The sequence below is a fragment of the Molothrus ater genome, chromosome 13 (genome assembly GCF_012460135.2).
Source record: "Molothrus ater isolate BHLD 08-10-18 breed brown headed cowbird chromosome 13, BPBGC_Mater_1.1, whole genome shotgun sequence".
Classification (NCBI taxonomy): Eukaryota; Metazoa; Chordata; class Aves; order Passeriformes; family Icteridae; genus Molothrus; species Molothrus ater.
In genome coordinates, this window is record NC_050490.2 from 5,147,031 (window position 1) to 5,169,249 (window position 22,219).

Below are 22,219 nucleotides of genomic sequence, written 5' to 3' on the forward strand. Positions count from 1 at the left end.
GGCAGTTTGCACTGTTGAAGGAAATCTGCTTTACCTTGCATAGAATACATTTCTAAGTTTATTAATTCATAGAAGTTTTGCAGACATCTTTTGATAAAAGCCAGAACAATGCCTTCATACTGTGACAGTGAACATCAAATACTTACCTTAGTGAGTCTGCCTTAATTTATTAGTCAGCCTGAGTTCTGAACAAGCCATGGAAATGGGAAATGTGTTTATTTATATTTTATCTCCTAGGAGACCTCCTGGTCTCTGAGGGGTCTTTTATGTCTTGCTTAGAACTTAACTGTAGAGATAAATTTGGTAGAAGTGAGCTGTTGCCTCAAAGTACGTGTTGTGTCTTACCCTTACTAAACTCAATTGCATCAAGTAGGATTTGCCAAGTGCACTCCAGTGGGATGTACTTCTCGTGTCAGACCTTTTTCAGCACGGTTCTGTTCAACATAAATGTATATTGTTCTTTTTTCAAGGCAAATGTTCTCCAGTTATCCTACTACAACTGTACTTCCAGCACGACGTGCTCAGACTCCTCCAATATCTTCTTTACCAACATCTCCTTCAGATGAAGTTGGAAGGAGACAAAGTTTGACCTCTCCAGATTCCCAGTCTGCAAGGCCTGCCAATCGCACAGGTAAACTTGTCAGTGGAGTAGAAGGGGGAACAAGTTAGGAAAGTCACAGGAGCTCAGGGGGCCATGTTTTAAGAGATGCAAACCCTACAGAAGTTCTTCTTAAGGCAAACAAACATGCTAAGCATTGTTGAAAACCTTTTAGTCACTATCTTAGGAAAAAGGTTACAGATTATATAGCTGTGGGCTTTATCAAGCAAACAAAATGAGTTTTAAAAGCTGTGGATTGGATTCAAAAACAATAATGAAGTATAATTGGTAACTGCTTCAAAATTTTCATCTGATTTGGGCTTGTTTACTTGGTTGTGTGCTGCTGGTAAGTGCAGTAATTTTTTAGCTTTTGTTAGATCACATACCACACAGAAAACAAGAATTAATGTATTTTATGGTACATTCACCAGTACTTTTTATTCTTGCCCTTATATCTGTGCTATTAATTGGGGTGTTTAGTGGTTCATGTGTTGCATAGCAACTGATCCCCTCAGTTTCATGTCTCTTTTTTTTTCCTTTTGATTTAATGATGAGATGACTTGCTTCTGGTTGCGATAGTGTCTTTACAACAGTGTTTGTTTGTTAGTGCATTTTTGTCTTCACTGATTAGACATCACTTTTATGGCAACTCAGAAAGAAACTGTGGGTTTAGGGCAGTAACTGACTTCTTCAGAGTCCCATGAATGACTCTGCACAGAATCACAGCCATCATCCACTAAGAGGTTTCTCAGATACGTTCTGAGTTCAGCTGAGGTCTTTTTCTGTACCTTAAGAGGAATGTATAATGATCTCACCCCTTGGGAATCTCTGATTCAGACAAGGATAACTTTATCTAGGCTACCTAAGTATGGATTGAATAAATAATTGATACGGATCAAAATGAAAACAATAGAAATTGCTTAAATAGTTTTTTGTATATCATCAGTATCCTACTTGATCAAACCAAGTCAGTGAACATAATCTATGTTACAAAGAAGAAACTCCATCTGGTTTTGTTACAGAAAGTGTCTTATTTTGTGGAAAGTAATTGAGAGGAAAGTTGGGAGTAATTATTCCCTTAGTTCAAGCTGATTGTTTCTTGCTCTGCATTTCCACATGTAGTAAGGTGTAATAAAGTAACACTAGAGAAAGATTTATGTGCTTTACAGTTATCATTTTCTGTCTTTTAAGCTTTGTCTGATCCAAGCAGCCGACTTTCAACATCTCCTCCTCCTCCTGCCATTGCTGTTCCCTTGCTAGAAATGGGGTTCTCCCTCAGGCAGATTGCAAAAGCTATGGAAGCTACAGGTAATTATAGCTATAATATCACTTTAACTGAAAGACTGGATACACATGAAATGCTTGTTTTCCAGTAGAATACTTAATTTTTAAGTTTTATAACCATTTCTGTGAAAAAACAGATTGCTTTTTTTGCAACCATCAGTGGTAAAATACAGTTCCAAAGTGTGGTTTTCCTGCTTTCAGGTGCCAGAGGAGAAGCAGATGCACAGAACATCACAGTGCTGGCCATGTGGATGATCGAGCACCCTGGAAACGAAGACGATGAAGAGCCTCAGTCAGAGGGGACCGGAGAGTCACGGCACGGAGCAGTCGTCTCTGGCAGCAGTGGGAAATCTGGGGATCATTGCTATTTGCAGTCTCCAGGTGATATCCCTTCTGCTGATGCCCCTGAATTGGAGGAAGGCTTTAGTGAGAGGTAGAAGAATTTTCTTGTAATTGCTTGTAATCTGTTTCCTGAAACTAGAATTCTCACAAATTCATTGTTGCATTACTTTGTAATGCAGCTTTTGAATTTTGTTACAGCATGAGCAGAAGCAATGATGCAATTAAGTTAGGTGTACGTGGTGCATTTATTTTCCTGTACTGTTTGTGTGCAGAGCTGGGGAAGAATGTAACTGAACATGTTTCTTCACAGCAAAAAAGGAAAAGAATGAAAAAAAAGGGCTGATAGTATAGCTGTATTTTAGCTAAAATACCAAGTATTATAGCAAAATTCCATTAAATTCATGTTTTGCCAAAATTGACGTGTTAGGCCAAAGGCAAATTGACCCAGCCAGCAACAACAGAGATGATTTTATTTCTTCAAAAGAGGAGAAAAAACTCGTTCAAGCTGATTAATTAACTATTCAAGCTACTAATTAACCTAGTATAGAATGAGTGCTCTCTCAAAATTTCTGCTGTGCTTAGGCCCTCTGGAAGATCAAGTAGGTGTTGACTTTGCTGCATCTGATTTGTTTGAAGTAACTCTTACAGTCAAAACAGTATATGCATGCTCCTTGAAACTGAAGATTCTTGAATTCCTTTTTTTTCTTCCATTAAAGAAAGGAAAAATTGCTAATAAATATGACTTAGTTACTGTATATGGTTGTTTAAAACTTGGTTTAATTGACCTGTAAATTCCATATTCCTGCAGCCCTGATAATCTGGATCATGTGGATAATGCAGCTGCAGCAAGTGGCCCTCCCTCTCGAAGTCGGTCAGCTGTCACACGGAGGCACAAATTTGATTTAGCTGCTCGAACGTTGCTGGCACGTGCTGGTAAGGGACTGAAAGAATTCCAAGGGCTTTGCTTATCCAGGAAATGAATAGGAAGGGGACTGGGACTTTGCATGACATTTAGAAAGCTCCTCATATGTGTGCCAATGTATATTTAAGAGTTTTATGTGGTGATAAGTAGATTGTTCTGCAGAAGAGTTAAAACAAAAAAGAAATTGAAAGTACAGCCAGCTCTCTGCCGTGGAAAATAAAAGTCCTGCTTTCCTGTTTCTCTCTTTTCCCACCTTGAGCGGGATTGTACCGCTCAGTGCAGGCCCACAGGAACCAGAGCCGCAGGGAAGGGATCTCCTTGCAGCAAGATCCAGGGGCACTGTATGACTTCAACTTGGATGAGGAGTTGGAGATCGACCTTGATGATGAAGCAATGGAAGCTATGTTTGGGCAAGACCTGGCTAGTGATAATGATATTCTGGGAATGTGGATCCCAGAGGTACTGGATTGGCCTACCTGGGTGTGTGTGACTGCAGCAGGGGCTGCTTTAACTTACTGCTTTTTGCATGCTTATATTTGCAAGTTTAAAGCAACATGTGTATGTTTAGAGCCTCTTTGAAAGTATCTTACTAAATGCCAGCAGTGCTTAAAATCATCTTGTATTCTATAGCATCATCTCTAGATTAAGAATAGTGATTTCTTGTGCTTCTTGCTCTGCATTTCCACATGTAGTTTTCTTCTCCCTCCCCGGAAGATGAGAACAGAACACATATAGTTGTTCTGATAATACCAATTGAAATCAAGTAGGTGCTCCTAGATGGTTTAGTTGGGTGAGATAACAAGCACAGTGATAAATGTTTCTTCTCCTGCTACTGCTAATAGTATCTAATCTCTAGCAACATAATTTGCACTTCAGTCAGTTTTTCTTGTGTCATGTAGTCCGTTCTCTGGGAAGGATGTGGTAACAGTCCTCACTGAATTTTTCTGTGCACTAAATAAACCGTTGAGATGGAAAACAAAGATAATAACAGCACTTTGGTAATCTTTGGATTATCCGTGTCAGATTAGACAATCAACCCATAAAACTCAGCTTTTCATCTCCTAGTTATGATGCTACCTAGCTTTGATATGGAAGCAAGTTGCAGGATGCATATTGGATTTTTCAGAGCGCTTGTGTCACTGAAACATCTCAATGAAATTACTGACTTAGGACACAAGTGTAGTTATGAAAAATGGATTTCACATTCAGCTAAAACCTTGATATTTGCTGACACAAATGGTAATTTTTGTTGCCCAGTAAATGTAAAATCTGGTTATCTGAAAGCAAAAAAGGGTTCTTTTCATTTTTAGCTCTAGTTTCAGACAAGTTCTGAGGAGAACCAGATACAGACAGTGTTGAATGTGACAGTGTTACAAATGAAAAGTTACACTGTCAAAAATCCTTGAGTCAATCTAACTTGAAATAGGAAATTAGCTCCTCGGAAGCTTTACTTCCAAATGTTTTTCCTGCTCTGAGATGGTCTTCATTATGTCATAAATTGTGTGTTTCTGCTTTACTTTTGTACCAGTCAACCATATAAATATCACTATAAATAAAAAATAAATAGAAATGTCAGGGACACCCACCTAAGGATATTGGCATGTTTTACATCTAAGGCGCAGACACTTATTCTGTACAAATAACGTGTGCAAACCTTGCTGTGCAGCACGTCTGTGAATCTGAAGATAGAGAAGAAGTGGTGGTTTGTGAGCTGTGTGAATCCAGCGTGGTCAGCTTCAACCAGCACATGAAGAGGAACCACCCTGGCTGTGGGCGCAGCGCCAACCGCCAGGGCTACCGCAGCAACGGCTCCTACGTGGATGGCTGGTTCGGGGGCGAGTGTGGCAGTGGGAACCCCTACTACCTCCTGTGTGGGATCTGCAGAGAGAAATACCTGGCCCTCAAGAGCAAATCTAAAATATCAGCCTCAGAAAGGTACAGGAATAGGAGACAGTGGATAAAGAAAGGAAACTAAACACGGTTACGAGCCATCAGCATTTTAGGGATTTGATTTAAGAGAGAAGAATTCCTAGCAGGATTTTCTGATACTTAAAATAATTCTCTGTATTTGACAAATGCGTATTTAGGAAAAAAAGGTTGCTTTGTTATTTCTGGTTTCTAAATTAAGAACAAGGAATAATTTCTTGGGATGTTGCCTCCTTCTTAGTGATTTTGAAAGCTCCTAATCACTTTTGTCTGACAATTCCAGTATTTTTTCTATGGATTTTTTATACATTAGTACTGCAAAGTGCTTCCCCCTTCACACACACTTTCAGAAACCATTTTATCTGTTTCTCTGTTACTAGGCTTTTCTGGAATCATTCATAAATATATGTAGACCTAACAGTAAAGCTAGACTAAAAAGGGAACCAAATTTAAAATTTTTAGACATATTTATAAAATATGTAACTCCGTAACTTTCTTTGTTATTTTTTGATACAGGTACAAAGGCCAGGCACCTGATCTAATAGGTAAACAAGACAGTGTCTATGAAGGTATGTTTTTAAGTTGCACAGGGTTTTGTTTTTTCTAAGAGGTACTTTCATGCAAATAAACCTGAAGGTACATTTTAAAATGTCTTCCAGTTAGATATAGTATTTTAGTTTTGGGGATTTATTTAGTTCAAATTGGAAAACAAAATCAGTGGATTCTTTCCCCTGTCTTTCCAATGTAAGCAGCTAAAAGGGCAAACACCTAACTTGGGGTTGATAAGGTCTTGTGAGGAGATGTTACATCCAGAACTACACATACAAAATCTTATGTTCAAATATCTTTCTTCAGCTGCCTTTGTTGGAGAAATTAATTAGTGTAAGTTAGCGTCCCAAAAGTCTGCCATTAGTCTTGTTCTTTATTTTTCTCCCTTTGTCCAAGCTGAGAGCATCCTGAGGATGGCTTTCACTTTAAACAGATTATTTCTGATGTGGGTAGAAAACCTTTCCCAGTTGGTTCTGTGATCACAACTTTGTGATTTACCACATTTGTCTATTTGAGACTAAAGGAGTGCTGCAGTACTGAGGGCAAGTCTGTCTGCTGTAGATCAAAGGTGTTCTGATTCTCCTGTGTGTGGAGTGAGACAGAGCAGAGAGATCAGTAAATATAACTGACTTGTGTGTAAATGGCTGCAAGTGAAGGAAGAGTCTCACTGAATTGCAGATGAAGTGGTTTTTCTTTGTTGTTGGGGTTTCTTTAATTCCCTGGGAATGAAAAGCAAAAGCCTGGGGGTTCAGTTATAACCCATGAGCTAATGCATGCTTTTTTGATAAACATGAAGACCAGAAATTTCTAACATCTGTCTTTACCATTCAGTCCTTAGAAATACACACATGTTACCATGATTTAAAGCATAACTGAACACCTGCACTTTTACTGTACCCTGGGTTTTGGAGCTGTCTTATGTTGTGTGTGATGACCCTCAATGTCTGTCTTGTTAAAGAGTAGCTAGTTTGATACTTCAGAGAATCTTCCATAAAACATTTGTGCAGTATAAAGGTTGAGTTGAATAGAGAGGGCCAAGAACAGGATTTTATTTTTCTGATTTACTTTGTTATGTCTGTGTCAACATCAGAAGCTGAGTTTTTAATTCTGCTGTGCTGTAGATTACAATACACATTTCATACCATCTACTGTTTGGTTTTTTTAAAATTAATTGAAATTATTTAATATTTGAGCTTTTTTAACCAAGTCTAATTATATTTCTCCAATTCTAGAAGACTGGGACATGTTAGATGTGGATGAAGATGAAAAGCTGACAGGAGAAGAGGAGTTTGAACTGTTGGCTGGGCCTCTTGGGTTAAATGATCGACGCATTGTACCTGAACCCGTTCAGTTCCCTGACAGTGACCCTTTGGGTGCTTCAGTTGCGATGGTGACAGCCACCAACAGTATGGAAGAAACACTGATGCAAATAGGTACATTTGTAATCCATTTCATTTAAAGAAAGAATGATAATAATAACAGCAGCAACAACAATAATGATAACAACCATCACTACCTTCTCTCCTTTTTAGTGGGATTTTTCTAGAGGCAAGGCAGGAACATCCTGACAGTATTTCCTGCCTGCCACCATGAGGAAGTGGAGACTGGCTCTGAATTGTTCTTTTATTATAGGGAAATTAGAGAAAGGAGTGTGAGGCATTATGAAGGATTGACAGAAGGATTGAATTTTGCCAATGAAACTTGTGACCATAGTCAAACAGTAGATGCCAGTAACTTCATGTTTTGCAGAACCCAATGAATGGATTTAAGTTGGGACATAAGAATAGTCCCCTCTGATGGAAGAGAGAATCAGAGGAATTAAGATTGAGTATGTCAGATTGTGTTCTTGTGTCTTTGAAAATAAGGAATAATTAAATTATGGAGTGTATTTTCCTCTTGGTAATTATTATTGTAGTTCTGTATATATGAAATAATGAAAAATGAGTAACTTAGGCCGACTTTGCTTCTGTGCCTATTACTATATGATAATGTTTTGTTTTTATTTAAACACTAATGCAAATCATCATTATTTCCAAGGCTGTCACGGCTCAATAGAAAAAAGTTCTTCTGGCAGGATAACCTTAGGAGAGCAAGCAGCTGCCCTGGTAAATCCACATGACCGTGTCATGGCTCTCAGAAGAGTGACAGCTGCTGCCCAAGTGCTCCTGGCAAGAACAATGGTTATGAGAGCACTCTCACTTCTGTCTGTCAGGTTTGTGGCATCTTTGGCAACACTTCCCCCTTTCCTTTTGTAACCAGTTACCCAGGTCTGTTTGATAACAATGCAATTTCTAACTAATTGGGGAAGCAATTCTCGTGTCTGTACTTACATAATACTGCTAAGAGAAAAAGTTCTGTTGATTCTGTTCTTTTGAACCAAGGGGTTTTATGTCCATTTCCACAGTGGTTCCAGTTGTAGCCTGGCAGCTGGCCTTGAGTCCCTGGGGTTGACAGACATCCGCACTTTGGTTCGCCTGATGTGCCTGGCAGCAGCGGGAAGGGCAGGCCTGTCCACGAGCCCGTCCACGGTGTCCAGCTCCACGGAGAGATCCAGAGGCATCCACAGCAAAACCAGCAAGCCCATCTCTTGCCTTGCCTACCTGAGCACTGCCGTTGGCTGCTTGGCATCAAACACTCCCAGTGCTGCAAAGCTGCTGGTGCAGTTATGTACACAGGTAGGACTTCAGTACTTACTTGAGACTACGACGATTACTTGTGCTTTTACCTTCTCAGCTGGGGTGAGACTGCTCTCACTTTGAGGATCTCCTTAGAGTCCTCTTTTGTGGCTTTGCACAAAAGTATGGGGTATGTTTGATTGTTGGTAAAAATGAAGTAGCTGTATGTGTCTTTGCTGAGTACTCTTTTCAAGTGGGGAAAATGAATATGCTTTTTCTGTTCATAAGATTTTCTGTTAAGGTTTTGGTTTTTTAATTGAGTTAATTCTATGCAGAGAACAGAAAAATAAAAGGAAAAACTGTAAAGCTAAGTGCAATTTATGCAACTGAAAATGTTTCTAATAATGACAGTTCTGTTTCTTCTGATTATTTATAATAATTATTTCTTTTCAGAATTTGATTTCTGCAGCAACTGGTGTGAACTTGACAACAGTTGATGATCCAATTCAGAGAAAATTTTTACCAAGTTTTTTAAGAGGAATTGCAGAAGAAAACAAACTTGTCACATCTCCAAATTTTGTGGTTACTCAAGCACTAGTAGCATTGTTGGCCGACAAAGGGGCCAAACTGAGGCCAAACTATGATAAAGCTGAAATTGAAAAGAAAGGTATGATACAGCTTTGTTTTTAAATATTAATCATTAGATCTTAAGTTCTTCATTTGTGTGTAAGGGAGAGACTTGCTAGAATAATGTATAAATAGATACACTTTTAAAAATGGACAAAACTTGCTTTGATCAAAGTAATGTTATGGTTTATGATGCACATGTTAGTTAGAAATATGGTCTTATTCTCTAATTGCATCTTTCACCACTTCTGATATAGTCTGAACTTGTGTGTATTCAAAGCCATAGAGCTGAGACATTGAGCCTGGTTATGCCTCCTTGATGAAATAAGAGCTGATTACCATTACCCAAGTGCTGTCCTGTGTCTGAGGCAGAAATTTGTGCTGCCTGTCCTCTGAGAGGTCAGAGCTGTGCCCCGCCCCCCCAGGCTGCTGCTGGGAAGGACAGGACAGTGACAGTGGCAGGTCTCTGTCAGAGGAGGCTTTTCCTGTTTAGAAAGCACTCGCTCTTTGACCAGCCCTTTTCATATCATGGGAATAAAGCTGTTTGGAATTCTATTCTTTTTTTTTTTTACTGTAGTTCACATGATTGCAACGTTGTGTTAAGATGCTTGTTAATCTCTTTCTGGAAATGCTGGCTGTTGCTGCGTTCACTCATGTAGGCATCATCTCACTGTTTTGTCTAAGCAGGTTTAATTGCCCATTTGTATGCCCATCCTTGCTATGATCCCTCTGCTGTAGGCCCTCTGGAGCTGGCGAACGCGCTGGCCGCGTGCTGCCTGTCGTCGCGCCTGTCGTCGCAGCACCGGCAGTGGGCAGCGCAGCAGCTGGTGCGCACGCTGGCCGCGCACGACCGCGACAACCAGAGCGCGCCGCAGACCCTCGCCGACATGGGCGGAGACCTGCGCAAGTGCTCCTTCATCAAGCTCGAGGCTCACCAGAACAGGGTAAGCGTGGCTCCCTCGCTGCACCCGCTGCCCTGCTCTCTTTGCCAGAGCGCAGAAAAAGGAAGAGGGTATCGTTTTACAGTTATGAAATGATTTCCCACAGGAAGTAGTTTTTTGGAGATAAAGTTGTTGCACCTCTGATGCACAAAAACGTTCGGCTTCTTTGAGGCTTCATTTAAGAGGGTCATGAAAATATTGTCATGATAGATCAAGTCAGCAGAATCACTCTGAATATTTCCTTGGATCTTAATTTGCGTTAATTTTTCTGTCATAATAGTTAACATATTTGTGCAGTATTCTGTGCAGTAGCAGCCAGTGGAGCATGGGGCTGTATGAAGTGTAAGCCTGTCAGCCTGTGGGGCTGGCTTTGCCCTCGAGCAGGCAGCAGGAGCCAGATAGCTCAATCCCTCCCAGGGACAGTGTCCAAATACCCAGGCTGCTCGTAGCCGTGGCTGCCTTAGCAAGCCTCAAGGATATCAGCTCTTTAGTGATTCAGCTCTCTTAGGATTCCAGCTCTTTGCTTGCTAAGGCACCTGGCAGGCTAGAGGGGAAGCAAACACGAGAGAGGAGACGAAAATGTCCTGAAGTTCCACAGCAATAGTTTTATTGAGGGGTCTGTGAAGGGTTCCAGCGACAGCTCTTCTGCCAAATGGGCTAAACCAGCCTCTTTTTATCGGCTGTAAAGGGATCCAAACTTGTCCAATAGTAGGGGTTAGGGGAAAGTGACCTGTGGGGTTACAGAGATGAGCCAGGATCCGAAAGGCAGAAGACAGGAGCTTATTTTGCTATTTCATCACGACTCAGCAATTCCTATGGTTAAGCCTCAGCCCTCCATGGAGCCCTGGCCAACTCCATAGAGCCTGCTGCAGAAGTGTGCATCCCTATCAAGCCTGCTTAATTGCAGTAAATAATGCTGTAAAAGTAGAAAAATAAGCCTAGTTTGGTTGTTACAGGGTGTTTCGATCACTGTCTCACTGGTTAGTGTTTGCTTAATATTAGTGAGCAAACATATCTAAGTTGTAAATTCCAGTTTTGCCATGGTTATTTTGGTATTTGTAGGTCATGACATGTGTTTGGTGCAATAAAAAGGGACTTTTGGCAACAAGCGGGAATGATGGCACCATCAGAGTGTGGAATGTGACAAAGAAGCAATATTCACTGCAGCAGACCTGTGTGCTCAACAAGCTGTAAGTTGATCCTTTACAACAGCCAGATATTTAATTTAAGCTGTAATTGTGTAAAATACTGCAGGATTGGCTGTTATTGTCATCTCCTGCTCTTAAAATCTCTCATTTGTTTTCTGTTGCATGCAGAATAAATAAGTTAAAAGAGAACTAAATGTCAACCTGGTAAGAGTCTCTATATAGAGATCATGTCAGTGCTGTTTAAAAAAAATCCTTAATTAATTGATATAAGGAGAGATGGGTAAAAAAAATGGTATGGGACTGTCATGTAGCAGAAAAGTGAGTATCCCTTCACTGGGTTCCAGTGGACAGCTCCAACATATAACATGATTATTGCAAGTCATTGATTCAAGTGTGAAAAAATAATTCTGACTCCTGAGATAAAGGAACTAAATGTAATTCTAAATGAGCATCTTGGAAGTACTTTTTTTTGTCATTTGGGTGTGTCCAGAAAAGAAGAAAGCAAAAGGAAAGATTAAAATCTACTTCTTTAGTGAAGCATAGTTGAACTTGGAAGAATGATGGAGCAATAGTGAACTACTAGGTTGTTTTGTGACAATTTTTTAGTGGTTGGCTTAGTTCTTGTTTGCTTGCTGATATTAGATGGGGCCTTAAAAGAAACAACCAGAATGATATAACAGTATTATACCCTTCATTGTTCTGGTACTAAAAGCAGTAAAAAAATCTGGCTGTTGTGTATGATCTAAAGGGCAATCAAAGGTATCTGTGGCCCTATTACAGTTAGGCAAAGCAGACTTTAAAATGGAGTTTTAGAATAGTGTAACAAGCTTGTAACAGGAGGAAGAGTTTAAAGTAGAATTGATAGTAAGATGTGCCTCTTTTATTTCTTGTCCATTCTATTGTTTCATTTCATGACTTCCCAGAAAATTTTGTCTTTGCTGAAGATCTTAAATTTGAGATTAAATAGGTAAAGGTAAAGAGTTTCCATTTGAAACCTAATTTGAAATTTCTGGGAAATAAGTAGTATCTCATTCTGTAATTTGAAGTGGTTTTAGAGGGAATGTAGTACTGTGAGCAGAAAAACATTTTATGTAACTCTGCTGCGATGGCAGGACTCGAGGTTCTAGCACAGATATTTTATGAGTTCTAGGTTTTCCTGTCTGCTTAAAGGAAATGCCCTCTTAATTTCATTCTTTTATGCTGTTACAGAGAGGGTGACTCTGAAGAAGGTCTGGGGTCACCCAGTGACCTTAGTTTATCTCTTGTCTGTTGGAGCATCAGTGGCAAATACCTGGCTGGAGCTACAGAAAAGATGGTGAACATCTGGCAGGTCAATGGTATGTCCTGAGCTGCCTGGGTGCTGCTGTCCAGCATAGAAATATGGGGAGCTGCCAAGTCACTGCACCTTTGTTTGCACCAGTGTTTAAGTGTCCAGTTTAAATGCCTACCATCTCCCACAGTCTCTTGTGAACATGTTTAATTTGAGAAAGGTGCTAACCCCAAGTGGATATGTGATACACATCTTTGAGAGGAAGGCTTTTAATCCCTGTAATTTGTAAACTTCCTTCTGTTGCTTTGCACTTAGAAAAATCACCAGTTACTGTACCTGTGGTAATAGATAGTCCCCAAGAAAAGCATAAATTTACTGGGTACTGAAGAATTCAGCCTCCTTCCTTAGCAAAACTACCTAAATTGAATGGTACATGAGATTTGCTGCCTAGATTTTGTGTCTGCATAGATTAGCGAACCATTGCTTTGTATTCTTGCAACTTAGGTGCATTTGTAGTATGTCCTAGCTCTCGGTAGGATCTCTTAATTTTTTTTTTCCCCATGGAAAAAGAAAACTTTCCCATGGGAAAGTATTATTGTTTTATTTTCTTTATGAAAATGAAGTAGTTCTAACAGACTTTTTGATCTCCTAGGAGGAAAAGGCTTATTAGATCTTCAGTCTCACTGGGTATCTGCTCTAGCCTGGCCAGAAGAAGGGCCCTCTGCAGCATGGGCAGGAGATGCTCCAGAATTGTTGTTAATTGGGCGCATGGATGGATCTCTGGCTCTTATTGAAGTTGTGGATATCTCAGCCATGCACCGGCTGGAACTGGAGCACTGCTACAGAAAGGATGGTAAGAGACTGCATCAGTATTTGAAATGGTGAACACATTCCCACTTGTTATTAAAGAAGTATATAATAATTTTTGGTTATTGTTCATGGGATATGATTTCTGGTTCATGGGAGGAGAAAAGTCTGTGGGATCTTTATCTGCACCCTGATTCCCACAGCAGAGGCAAACAGTGGGTAGTAATCTGGTAAAATCCTGCCATTCCTTGCCCTTGTGGACACACAGTAGTGATCCCCTGCAGTTCTGCTCTGTCTGTAGATGGCCTGCAGAGTGTCATTTGAATTCCTCAATGATTGCCATTTTTCCTTTATAGCTTCAGTCCCAGAGGACATAAGTAGCAGATTTTTGGTAGTGTTGTGTGGTTTTGCATCTGGCTTCTTCAGGAAGCCTTACAGATATTTTTTGGCAGAATCATGTGAAGCAATATCTACTTGCTAGGGGAGGCAAGTTGTTTTCAGAGCATTTTTTAGAAGCCTATCTTAGATAGATGTATAAGATTCAGTCTACCCATTTTCTTTTACCTGGTGTAGTTCTTTTCACTATACCAGGAATATAAATTCAGTTATTTTCATAAAAAGAAGAATGAGAAAACTAGTGCAAAATAATCTCAACAGCTGTCATTAGGGACACTCAGTTTTATCTTTATCATAAGGGTTCAGGAAAATTTTCAGACCAGAATATGTTAAGTAACCTTGGGGGTGGTGGACATTGTTATGCACCTCATAGTTTAGACAACTGCACTGCACAAACCTCTTTGATTAGGAGTGATATTCAGTTTAGTTTAATGAATGTTTGTGCTGTCTCTTCGTGCAGTGTCTGTCACATGCCTGGCCTGGTTCAGTGAAGACAAACCATTTGCTGTTGGCTATTCTGATGGAAAATTGCTCCTAGGAACAAAGGAGCCAACTGAGAAAGGAGGAGTCGTTCTCATTGATGCACATAAGGTAGAGCTGGTCTTTCTTAAACTAATGTAGACTTTTTGTAGGTAAAAATTTTATTTGTAGGTCAAATCTGTTTAAGCTGTTCTCTCTATTTGAAAGCTATTTATAAAGAGAAGTGAATGTTATTTTAAAAGTTCACACCTATTTCTGATACACATATTAACATAATGTACTCTAAAGGAACAGTCTACCAAATGTAAAAAAAAAGAAAAGGAAAGATAAACTTGATACCCTCTTTGCTATCAGACACTGTGGAGTGTATGTACGTACAGTGATGGAAGTGAATTAAGCACACAGCTGTGCATTGACTGGATTAACAGACTAATTGTTTTACTTGGTAAGAGTACTCATAATAAATTTGAATTTTGATTATGTCGTGTTTTTGTTTAGCTTCCTGTGCAAAGCAAAAGGTGTTTTTCTAAATATGCAGTTGCAGAGGTTTAGAGCCTTTGCTTGGCCAGAATGTAATAATGAGTCATTAATAGTCCATTAATTATTTGTTAGGCTAAGAGCAGAATTTCTCACATGTAGGTGTAGTGAGAGCATCCTGATTAGCTTCCAAGAGCTGCTCTGGTTGTGTGAAGCAGGGCAGTCCCACACTGTGGCAATAAATCTGTCCTTGCCTTCTTGCTATGGGCTGTCTTCTTTTCCTACCTCAGACTCAAAGCTTTTTCTGGGGAAAAATAATCAAGAAGGTTTTGCAGTGAAAAGAAAACATCTTTTTCTATGTTTCCCATTTAGTTTTTCTTTCAGCAAACTTTTTTAAGTCTTTTTAATTTGATAGTTCTGAAGTGTAGCATTATGACTGTTATTGCAACTCTCTATCTGTGATTTATATGAGAAGAAAATACTTTTGTTATTAGTAATTAAAAGTTGCATTAGCTCTGAGAGTTAAATCTCCTCCTCATTACTGTGTTACTTCATACCAACTTTTCATTTTTTCTAAATCCAACAGGATACGGTTGTTAGTATGAAGTGGGATCCAACTGGTAAGATTCTACTGACCTGTGCCAAAGAGGAAACAGTGAAGCTCTGGGGGTGTCTGGGAGGGTGCTGGAGGCGCCTGCACTCCCTGTCCCACCCAGCCCTCGTGAATGGCATTGCTTGGTGTGCTCTACCAGGGAAAGGACCCAAGGCCCAGCTCCTGTTAGCTACGTGAGTCATTGCTTTGTTGTTGTTTCTGTAGCTCTTCTGCAGGAGTTTTCTACCAGTCTGTAGTGTCAGTAGCAAAGAAAAGGGTTTGTTTCTTAAAAAATAATATTCCTTCAGTAAGTTACTTGTCATGAGACTTGTGAAATTCCAGAATTCAAATAAAAAGAGTGACCCAGGTTATGTAACCAGCTGTTTTCTCATGACTTGTGGGTGCTAGTCCTGCTTGGAATTTTTTGGTTCATCCAAATTTTTTTTCTGAGAATATGTTGTTAATAGAAATGGAAAAGCTACAGCTTGTGAGGAATAGGAAAAAGTGCATTGACCCATTGGGAACAGGCCCTTCTGCTTTAGATTGATTGATGCAATGTGGTTTTATAGGAAGGTCATGAAGACTACTGGTATATAAGTTAATATCAGCCCCCTGATATTTTGTTAGTTAATATCTTTATTTTGTTTTTCTAATGTCACTTGACATGCTTTAGGGGATGCCACAATGGTTTGGTGTGTGTCTGGACTGTTCCCCAGGACATAATAATCACATTGCAGTCCAGCTCAGCTTGCTCAGAAGGATGGTGGGAACAAGAAACAAGTGCCAAGGTAAAAGGACAAAACTTGGTGTGTAAGAAATTCTCTTTGCTCATTGGGAAGTTGAAAGAGGAGAAGAATATGAATGAGTTACTTGAATATCACTTGAGCTTCCTGAGAGAAGAAATTTGCTACAAAAAGTTTACATGGCAGTTGTGTATGTGTAGGCGGTTTCAGAACAGGAAATTGAAACATTTATTTAAGGTTAAGGCTAAAGATTATATTTTGGTCTGTTTTCTTTCCTTTAAAAGTTGATCAGTTTATCCTAAAATTTAGTGAGAGTTCGAAGTTTTTTGTAGATAAAGAGTGAAGATTATTTTCACCTACATAAATTGTAATGTGGTCTTTGATGTTGATGGCATTTTGTAAGGGGAAGAAAGCTGATAATGTGATCAAGTTATCTATAAACTATTGCCATGGGCCTGGGTGTTTTTAAATTATTTAGTGGAATTTTGCTGTGTGTGTGTATGATCAGTATTTATTGCTGAATACAGACATGTCATGCTACTCCATTCCATAAGTGTGTGATTGCTTGCAGGATGGATACAGGAAGGCAGTGGAAGTGAAGTGTGTGTTCCAGCTGAGAGGACACATCACTCCAGTCCGCACTGTTGCTTTCAGTCCTGATGGGCTGGCCTTGGTGTCTGGGGGCCTTGGTGGCCTCATGAATATCTGGTCTTTACGGGTAAGATCATCTTTGGTGTGGCTTGATTCTCATTCTTAGTAAGAGTATCTGAACTGGTCAAGGTACCAGACCAACTTCCACCTCACCACGTGTTAGATACATTAGAGAAAGTGTGGTCTAAAATAGTGTTATAACATCATAAAAGTATAAATTGAAATTGTACTTAGCATTCAAGTACTTTATGGTTCAGTACTGATTGATGCTGTAGGGTTGGTCATGTTAAGCTTTGCAGAACCAGCTGCTTTTGTTATAGTTAAGAACAATATTCTCTTATGTTGAGGACTCTAATTTAAAGCACTAGATAATGTAGATTATTAAACTCTTTTAAATCCTTAGTTATATTATCTCCTTAATATGATAAAAATGAGAGGTTTCTGCTTTTAGGTTAAGCTGTTCAGTTTTGAAGTAGTAATTGAAAGCTTGTGAGAGTATCATCCCTTAGGAATGTGTATGCACTTGAACAGAACTGTAGCTCTGTTTGCACCTGACTCCAACCCCTTCTCTCCCTAGGATGGTTCAGTATTGCAGAGTGTTGTGATAGGCTCTGGAGCTATCCAGACTGCTGTGTGGATCCCTGAGGTTGGAGTTGCTGCCTGCTCTAACAGATCAAAGGTGAGACAGAAATGTTTGAACCTGTGTGTTTTCTGGCTCCTATGGAAACCAAGAAGGCTGGTGATAAATCAGTGGAGCTGAATGATCCTGCTGTGTGAATTTTTAATTTCTAATGTGACTAATTGACTGCTGTTGAACAGGACGTGTTGGTGGTGAACTGCACCTCAGAGTGGATCTCTTCCAATCACGTGCTGGCGACGTGCAGGACCGCGCTGAAGCAGCAGGGAGTTCTGGGCTTGAACATGGCCCCGTGCATGCGCGCCTTCCTGGAGCGCCTGCCCGTGATGCTGCAGGAGCAGTACGCGTATGAAAAGGTAGGAGAAATGCCAGTGTTGATTGGCACTCATGGCTGACATGAGTTCACTGTTTAGATCTCAGCTGGTTTCAATCTTTCACCAGAGAACCCAGAAGACTTTCCTACATTCTACTTTGAAATATCTTTCACTATTCTCAAAGCTAGTAGTCTCCTAATTTGAAAATATTTAAAATATTAGAAAAACTTTGTTTAAGCGTTGGAGGAAGGTACTGTTCTATGGGGCTAGCTTTTAAGGACTTGTATTTTGAAGTGATTGGTGTATGTTTCTAACTGGGTGTTCCCTTTTCCTCCCTGCTGCCCTGCAGCCCCATGTGGTGTGTGGGGACCAGCTGGTTCACAGCCCCTACATGCAGTGCTTGGCATCCCTGGCCGTGGGGCTGCACCTGGACCGGCTGCTCTGCAACCCCCCCGTGCCCCCTCACCACCAGAGCTGCCTGCCTGACCCCTCTGCCTGGAACCCCACGGAATGGGCCTGGCTCGAGTGCTTCTCCACTACCATAAAAGCTGCCGAAGCCCTGGCCAAGGGAGCTCAGTTCCCAGAGTCCTTCACTGTCCCAGACCTGGAGCCTGTTCCAGAGGATGAGCTTACTCTCCTGATGGTAAAAGTTGATATATTGTCTTAACAGCCCAGTGTGTTGTTACTGAGCACACAGTATGATGCAGTGAAATCTCTGAACTGTAAACATTTATATTTAGTAATATAAGCACCAGCAATAAGTTTAGTTTTTAATTAACTGGTTAGAATATACTGTTAAGATTGCTGTCTGTGTGTGTGTGTAATGAGTGCAAGTCAGTTGCACATTAAAATACAAAACAACCCAAAACTATGACAGTAATTTTCATGTGTGATAGGAAGAAACATAGAGCTTTGTAGTGCTATTTTAAGAGTAACATTTTGTCACATTCTCAGGCTGAATTATTTTGCTAGTGTCTATTTTTTTATGACTTGTTATGTAAACCAAACCAGAAATTTTTATTAGGAATTTTTTATAAGCAAGCTTATAACATTTCAAGCCAGTGTTTGCAGTTGAAACTTCAAAATGCCCTATGCATCAGTAAGTAGAAAAAGATTACTTCATCATGAATTTAGTTTTTCTTTCATTGATTTGGATCACAAATCTGTTATTAAATGATTATTAAATCACTGTTATCTGTGGATAACAGTGTCATTGCTAGTCTGCATGCATTTTTGTTTAGAATAATTTAAATATTGTTCTTAGGAAAATATATATTGTATAAAAAAAATAAGGTGCATCTCTTGTGGTAAATGTGGCTTTTGCTTTGTAGGATAACAGTAAGTGGATCAATGGCATGGATGAACAGATCATGTCTTGGGCAACATCAAGGCCAGAGGTCAGTAAAATTGTTCGTTTGGAGGGTTTTGGGTGTTTTGGAGGGGTTTTTATTCTTTTGAAATGTGGCAAGCTGTTGAAAGTGCACTTGTTCTAAAGGCTTCTTTCATGCTCTTGCCTAGGATTGGCACTTGGGAGGCAAATGTGACGTGTACCTGTGGGGAGCAGGACGGCACGGGCAGCTGGCAGAGGCCGGCAGAAATGTCATGATCCCAGTGGCAGCACCTTCATTCTCCCAGGCCCAGCAGGTGATCACTTAGAACCAGTCATGATTTCAGCATCTGCCATCTGTTGTTTGTAAAGCTTGTCAAAATCGCTCTCTAAATGTCTTTTCAGTTTATTGTTTGAATTAACTCTAAGTATCTCAAAACATGAGTTTCACTAGAAAGGAAATTTAAAATTATTTAACAAATTCAAACCAGGAAGCCACTGAAATCTGACAACACAGAATTATTTTATATGAACATGATTTTAAAATACAACTTTCACGTAATACATGTGGCAGTTAGGCTTTCTGAAATAGCATTGACCTGATGGAACATTGTCTTGATATATTTGCAAAGAAAACAAATTAAAAGGAAACAGTGCACTGTAATGCAAGTATTGCAACAGTGCTGCATTTAGCATATACTTTATTAACATTCCGTCTTGTCCTTCTAACCTAGGTGGTCTGTGGCCAGAATTGTACTTTTGTCATCCAAGCCAATGGCACAGTTTTGGCTTGTGGTGAAGGGAGCTATGGGCGACTGGGACAAGGAAATTCTGATGATCTTCATGTCTTAACTGTCATTTCAGCACTGCAAGGTAAAACTCTGATGCATTTGAGAGGAATCCAGTGATGGAGCATAAATAAGCATTTTGGTAGTTAGTATAATTGTTTCTAACAAAACAATTCTGATGCTATTCTGCAGATTTACTCATTAAAATATTGTAATTTCTAATTTAAAATTTGAACAAATAAACAAGATCTTCATATTTCCTTAAGATTTAAAAAGTATGTTAAAATTCTTTAATTTTAAGAAGGCTTCAGGGAAAATTGTCTACTCAAATTAGGAAGGTTTAATTTCAGTACTAATGCCAGGACAGAAGCGTAAGTTCTCCATAAGAAAACAAAGATTTTGTTTGAATTAAAAGCAAATTAATTGCTATAAAAAGAAGCCTTAATGCAGTTTGTTCCTTTCCCCAGACCTAACTGGCTGCCACACAGCACCCATGGATAAATCTATGTAAGAGTTTGCTCTAGGCAATGCTAAGCTTTGTTTTCTGGCTTGTCTTTGCCAGGCTTTGTTGTGACACAGCTGGTGACCTCCTGTGGCTCTGATGGACATTCCATGGCTTTGACAGAAAGCGGGGAAGTCTTCAGCTGGGGAGATGGGGACTACGGCAAGCTGGGCCACGGCAACAGCGACAGGCAGCGCCGGCCCAGGCAGATTGAGGCTCTGCAGGGAGAAGAAGTCGTGCAGGTTTCAAAATATTTCTTTCTCCTTCCAGCTGCAGGCCTGGGAACCCAGTGCTGTAGAACTGCATGAAAAGAGGGAACTTGTTCATTCTCTGGGCTTTATGAACCAGGGTGGTCGTTTCCACTTAAAGGATGTCAATACCACAGATAGGTTAATCGACAGTTGGTACTGGAGAGGACTAAAAATAGAACATGGAAGAAAGGGGTGATTTAAAGATGATCAAAATGCTGACATGATTTATAAGTTTCCCTTCATCCTTGTCAGGTGACTTTGAACTACAAAACTGGTCACCAAGACCTCCTCCTAAGTACTGACAATGCATGTATTTGCTTTTGACTGGAGGTTTTTTATAAAAAAATTAGATAATCAGGCAGCAAATTCTTCATGCAAATATCCTCCAGTCCCCCTCCATAACATTGCCACTGAAGAGAGTTAAGAGATGAGTTGCTGGAGAAATCATTAATACTAAAATGTCTGTATTTTAGCTCTTTAAAAAGGAATATGGTTTAGGGTCAAGAAAGGGATTACATATGTACATGTAATAGTCAATATAAACTTCCAAGTATAAAATGTGTGTAAAAATAATGCTTATTTTACTTCTAGATGTCTTGTGGCTTCAAGCACTCAGCTGTGGTGACAGCAGATGGCAAACTTTTTACATTTGGAAATGGTGATTATGGTCGATTGGGGCTTGGAAATACTTCAAATAAGAAACTTCCAGAAAGAGTGACGGCGCTGGAAGGTTACCAGATTGGCCAGGCATGGTTTATCTAAAATTAGCATTCTATATTAGTTTAAAGCTTGTGTTTTTAACATACTTTAGTGTTCAATTATGGTTTTTAACCATGGCTTTTATTTTAATTACGATGGCAGAATTTGAGTATGCATGATTTTTTAAATACTTACTTTCCTGAGTCTTTTGATCATCTTTGTGCAAAACTGCCTATGTTTTTAACATTTCAAGATTTAGGCATTTTTAAGCATGAATTAATGAGATTTTTTGTATTTTTAAGCAGGGAACACGTGTGCCATAATACCATCCTTTGGTTCTATGAGTTGAGATAAAGCAAGTGTTGATAAAACACTCTGTATTTTTTTTAAGACACTCTAATAAGCAGTGGAAATTTTACTGGTTTTACAGAGATAGTTCATTTTTAAAACACAGCTTTTCTTCTTAAAGGTAGCTGGTATGTTTGAGTTAGTAAGTCAGCAAAAGCAGTGGTAATAACATTATATCTCTCACCCAGGTTGCCTGTGGCCTCAATCACACTGTGGCTGTGTCAGCAGATGGCTCAATGGTTTGGGCTTTTGGAGATGGAGATTATGGTAAACTTGGTTTGGGAAATTCTACTGCCAAGTCCTCACCACAGGTTAGTTTCCTGAGGCAATGGTTCTTTGCATAAACTTTCAGTGCTCTTAAAGATGTTGCACAGTGTTGAGAGTGTGATTTCCAGATGTTATTAATTCCATGCTGTTGTTACACAATCTGGCACAAATAGTTTTGATGATACATTATGCTGTGCCTGGTACTCTCAAGAATTTTGTGTGACTGTGACCCAGTAGCAGTACAAATAGTCAAAATCTGAGGCTTATCTTAGAGCAGAGAGATTTCTTCTTTTGGAAACTGGGGAGAAGGTTGTTTCCACACCCATCTACTTCTTCCCATGCCACTCCTCCTCACTCCCAGGAAAAATAGGTATTTTGAATCATCATACATAGAATAAGGTGTTCATTCCATTGGAAAAAAAAAATGTTTGTTTCCTGTACTAATTTCCAAGTGTTAATTAAAATAATCCTACAATGTGTGTGCTGCACAGTGGGAATAAAAAAAATTCTTTTTTGGAAGCGGGAGTTACAGATTGAATTTTTGTTTGCTTCTGTTTGTAATACTATAATCAGCCTTGTAATACTGTAGCTTGTTTTCCTTTACCCCATAGAAAGTGGATATTCTTTGTGGAATTGGAATAAAAAAAGTTGCCTGTGGAACTCAGTTCTCGGTTGCGCTGACAAAAGATGGTCACGTGTATACTTTTGGCCAAGGTAA

General features: G+C 39.6%; 1 protein-coding gene across 1 annotated transcript in view; it reads left to right on the forward strand.

The window, feature by feature from the left end:
- Positions 1 to 22,219, forward strand: part of HERC1 (HECT and RLD domain containing E3 ubiquitin protein ligase family member 1) — an 83,289-nt gene that overhangs the window by 53,324 nt on the left and 7,746 nt on the right. Inside the window, 29 exon segments of the mRNA XM_036389449.2 lie at positions 471 to 631; positions 1,790 to 1,906; positions 2,084 to 2,315; positions 3,033 to 3,157; positions 3,406 to 3,626; positions 4,813 to 5,081; positions 5,589 to 5,641; positions 6,854 to 7,054; positions 7,659 to 7,833; positions 8,026 to 8,296; positions 8,690 to 8,903; positions 9,602 to 9,807; positions 10,867 to 10,994; positions 12,162 to 12,289; positions 12,875 to 13,075; positions 13,886 to 14,016; positions 14,969 to 15,168; positions 15,648 to 15,762; positions 16,289 to 16,435; positions 16,946 to 17,047; positions 17,188 to 17,361; positions 17,669 to 17,962; positions 18,651 to 18,716; positions 18,838 to 18,963; positions 19,381 to 19,519; positions 19,997 to 20,178; positions 20,779 to 20,934; positions 21,423 to 21,545; positions 22,113 to 22,215. Coding sequence (XP_036245342.1) covers positions 471 to 631; positions 1,790 to 1,906; positions 2,084 to 2,315; positions 3,033 to 3,157; positions 3,406 to 3,626; positions 4,813 to 5,081; positions 5,589 to 5,641; positions 6,854 to 7,054; positions 7,659 to 7,833; positions 8,026 to 8,296; positions 8,690 to 8,903; positions 9,602 to 9,807; positions 10,867 to 10,994; positions 12,162 to 12,289; positions 12,875 to 13,075; positions 13,886 to 14,016; positions 14,969 to 15,168; positions 15,648 to 15,762; positions 16,289 to 16,435; positions 16,946 to 17,047; positions 17,188 to 17,361; positions 17,669 to 17,962; positions 18,651 to 18,716; positions 18,838 to 18,963; positions 19,381 to 19,519; positions 19,997 to 20,178; positions 20,779 to 20,934; positions 21,423 to 21,545; positions 22,113 to 22,215 — 4,760 coding nt within the window.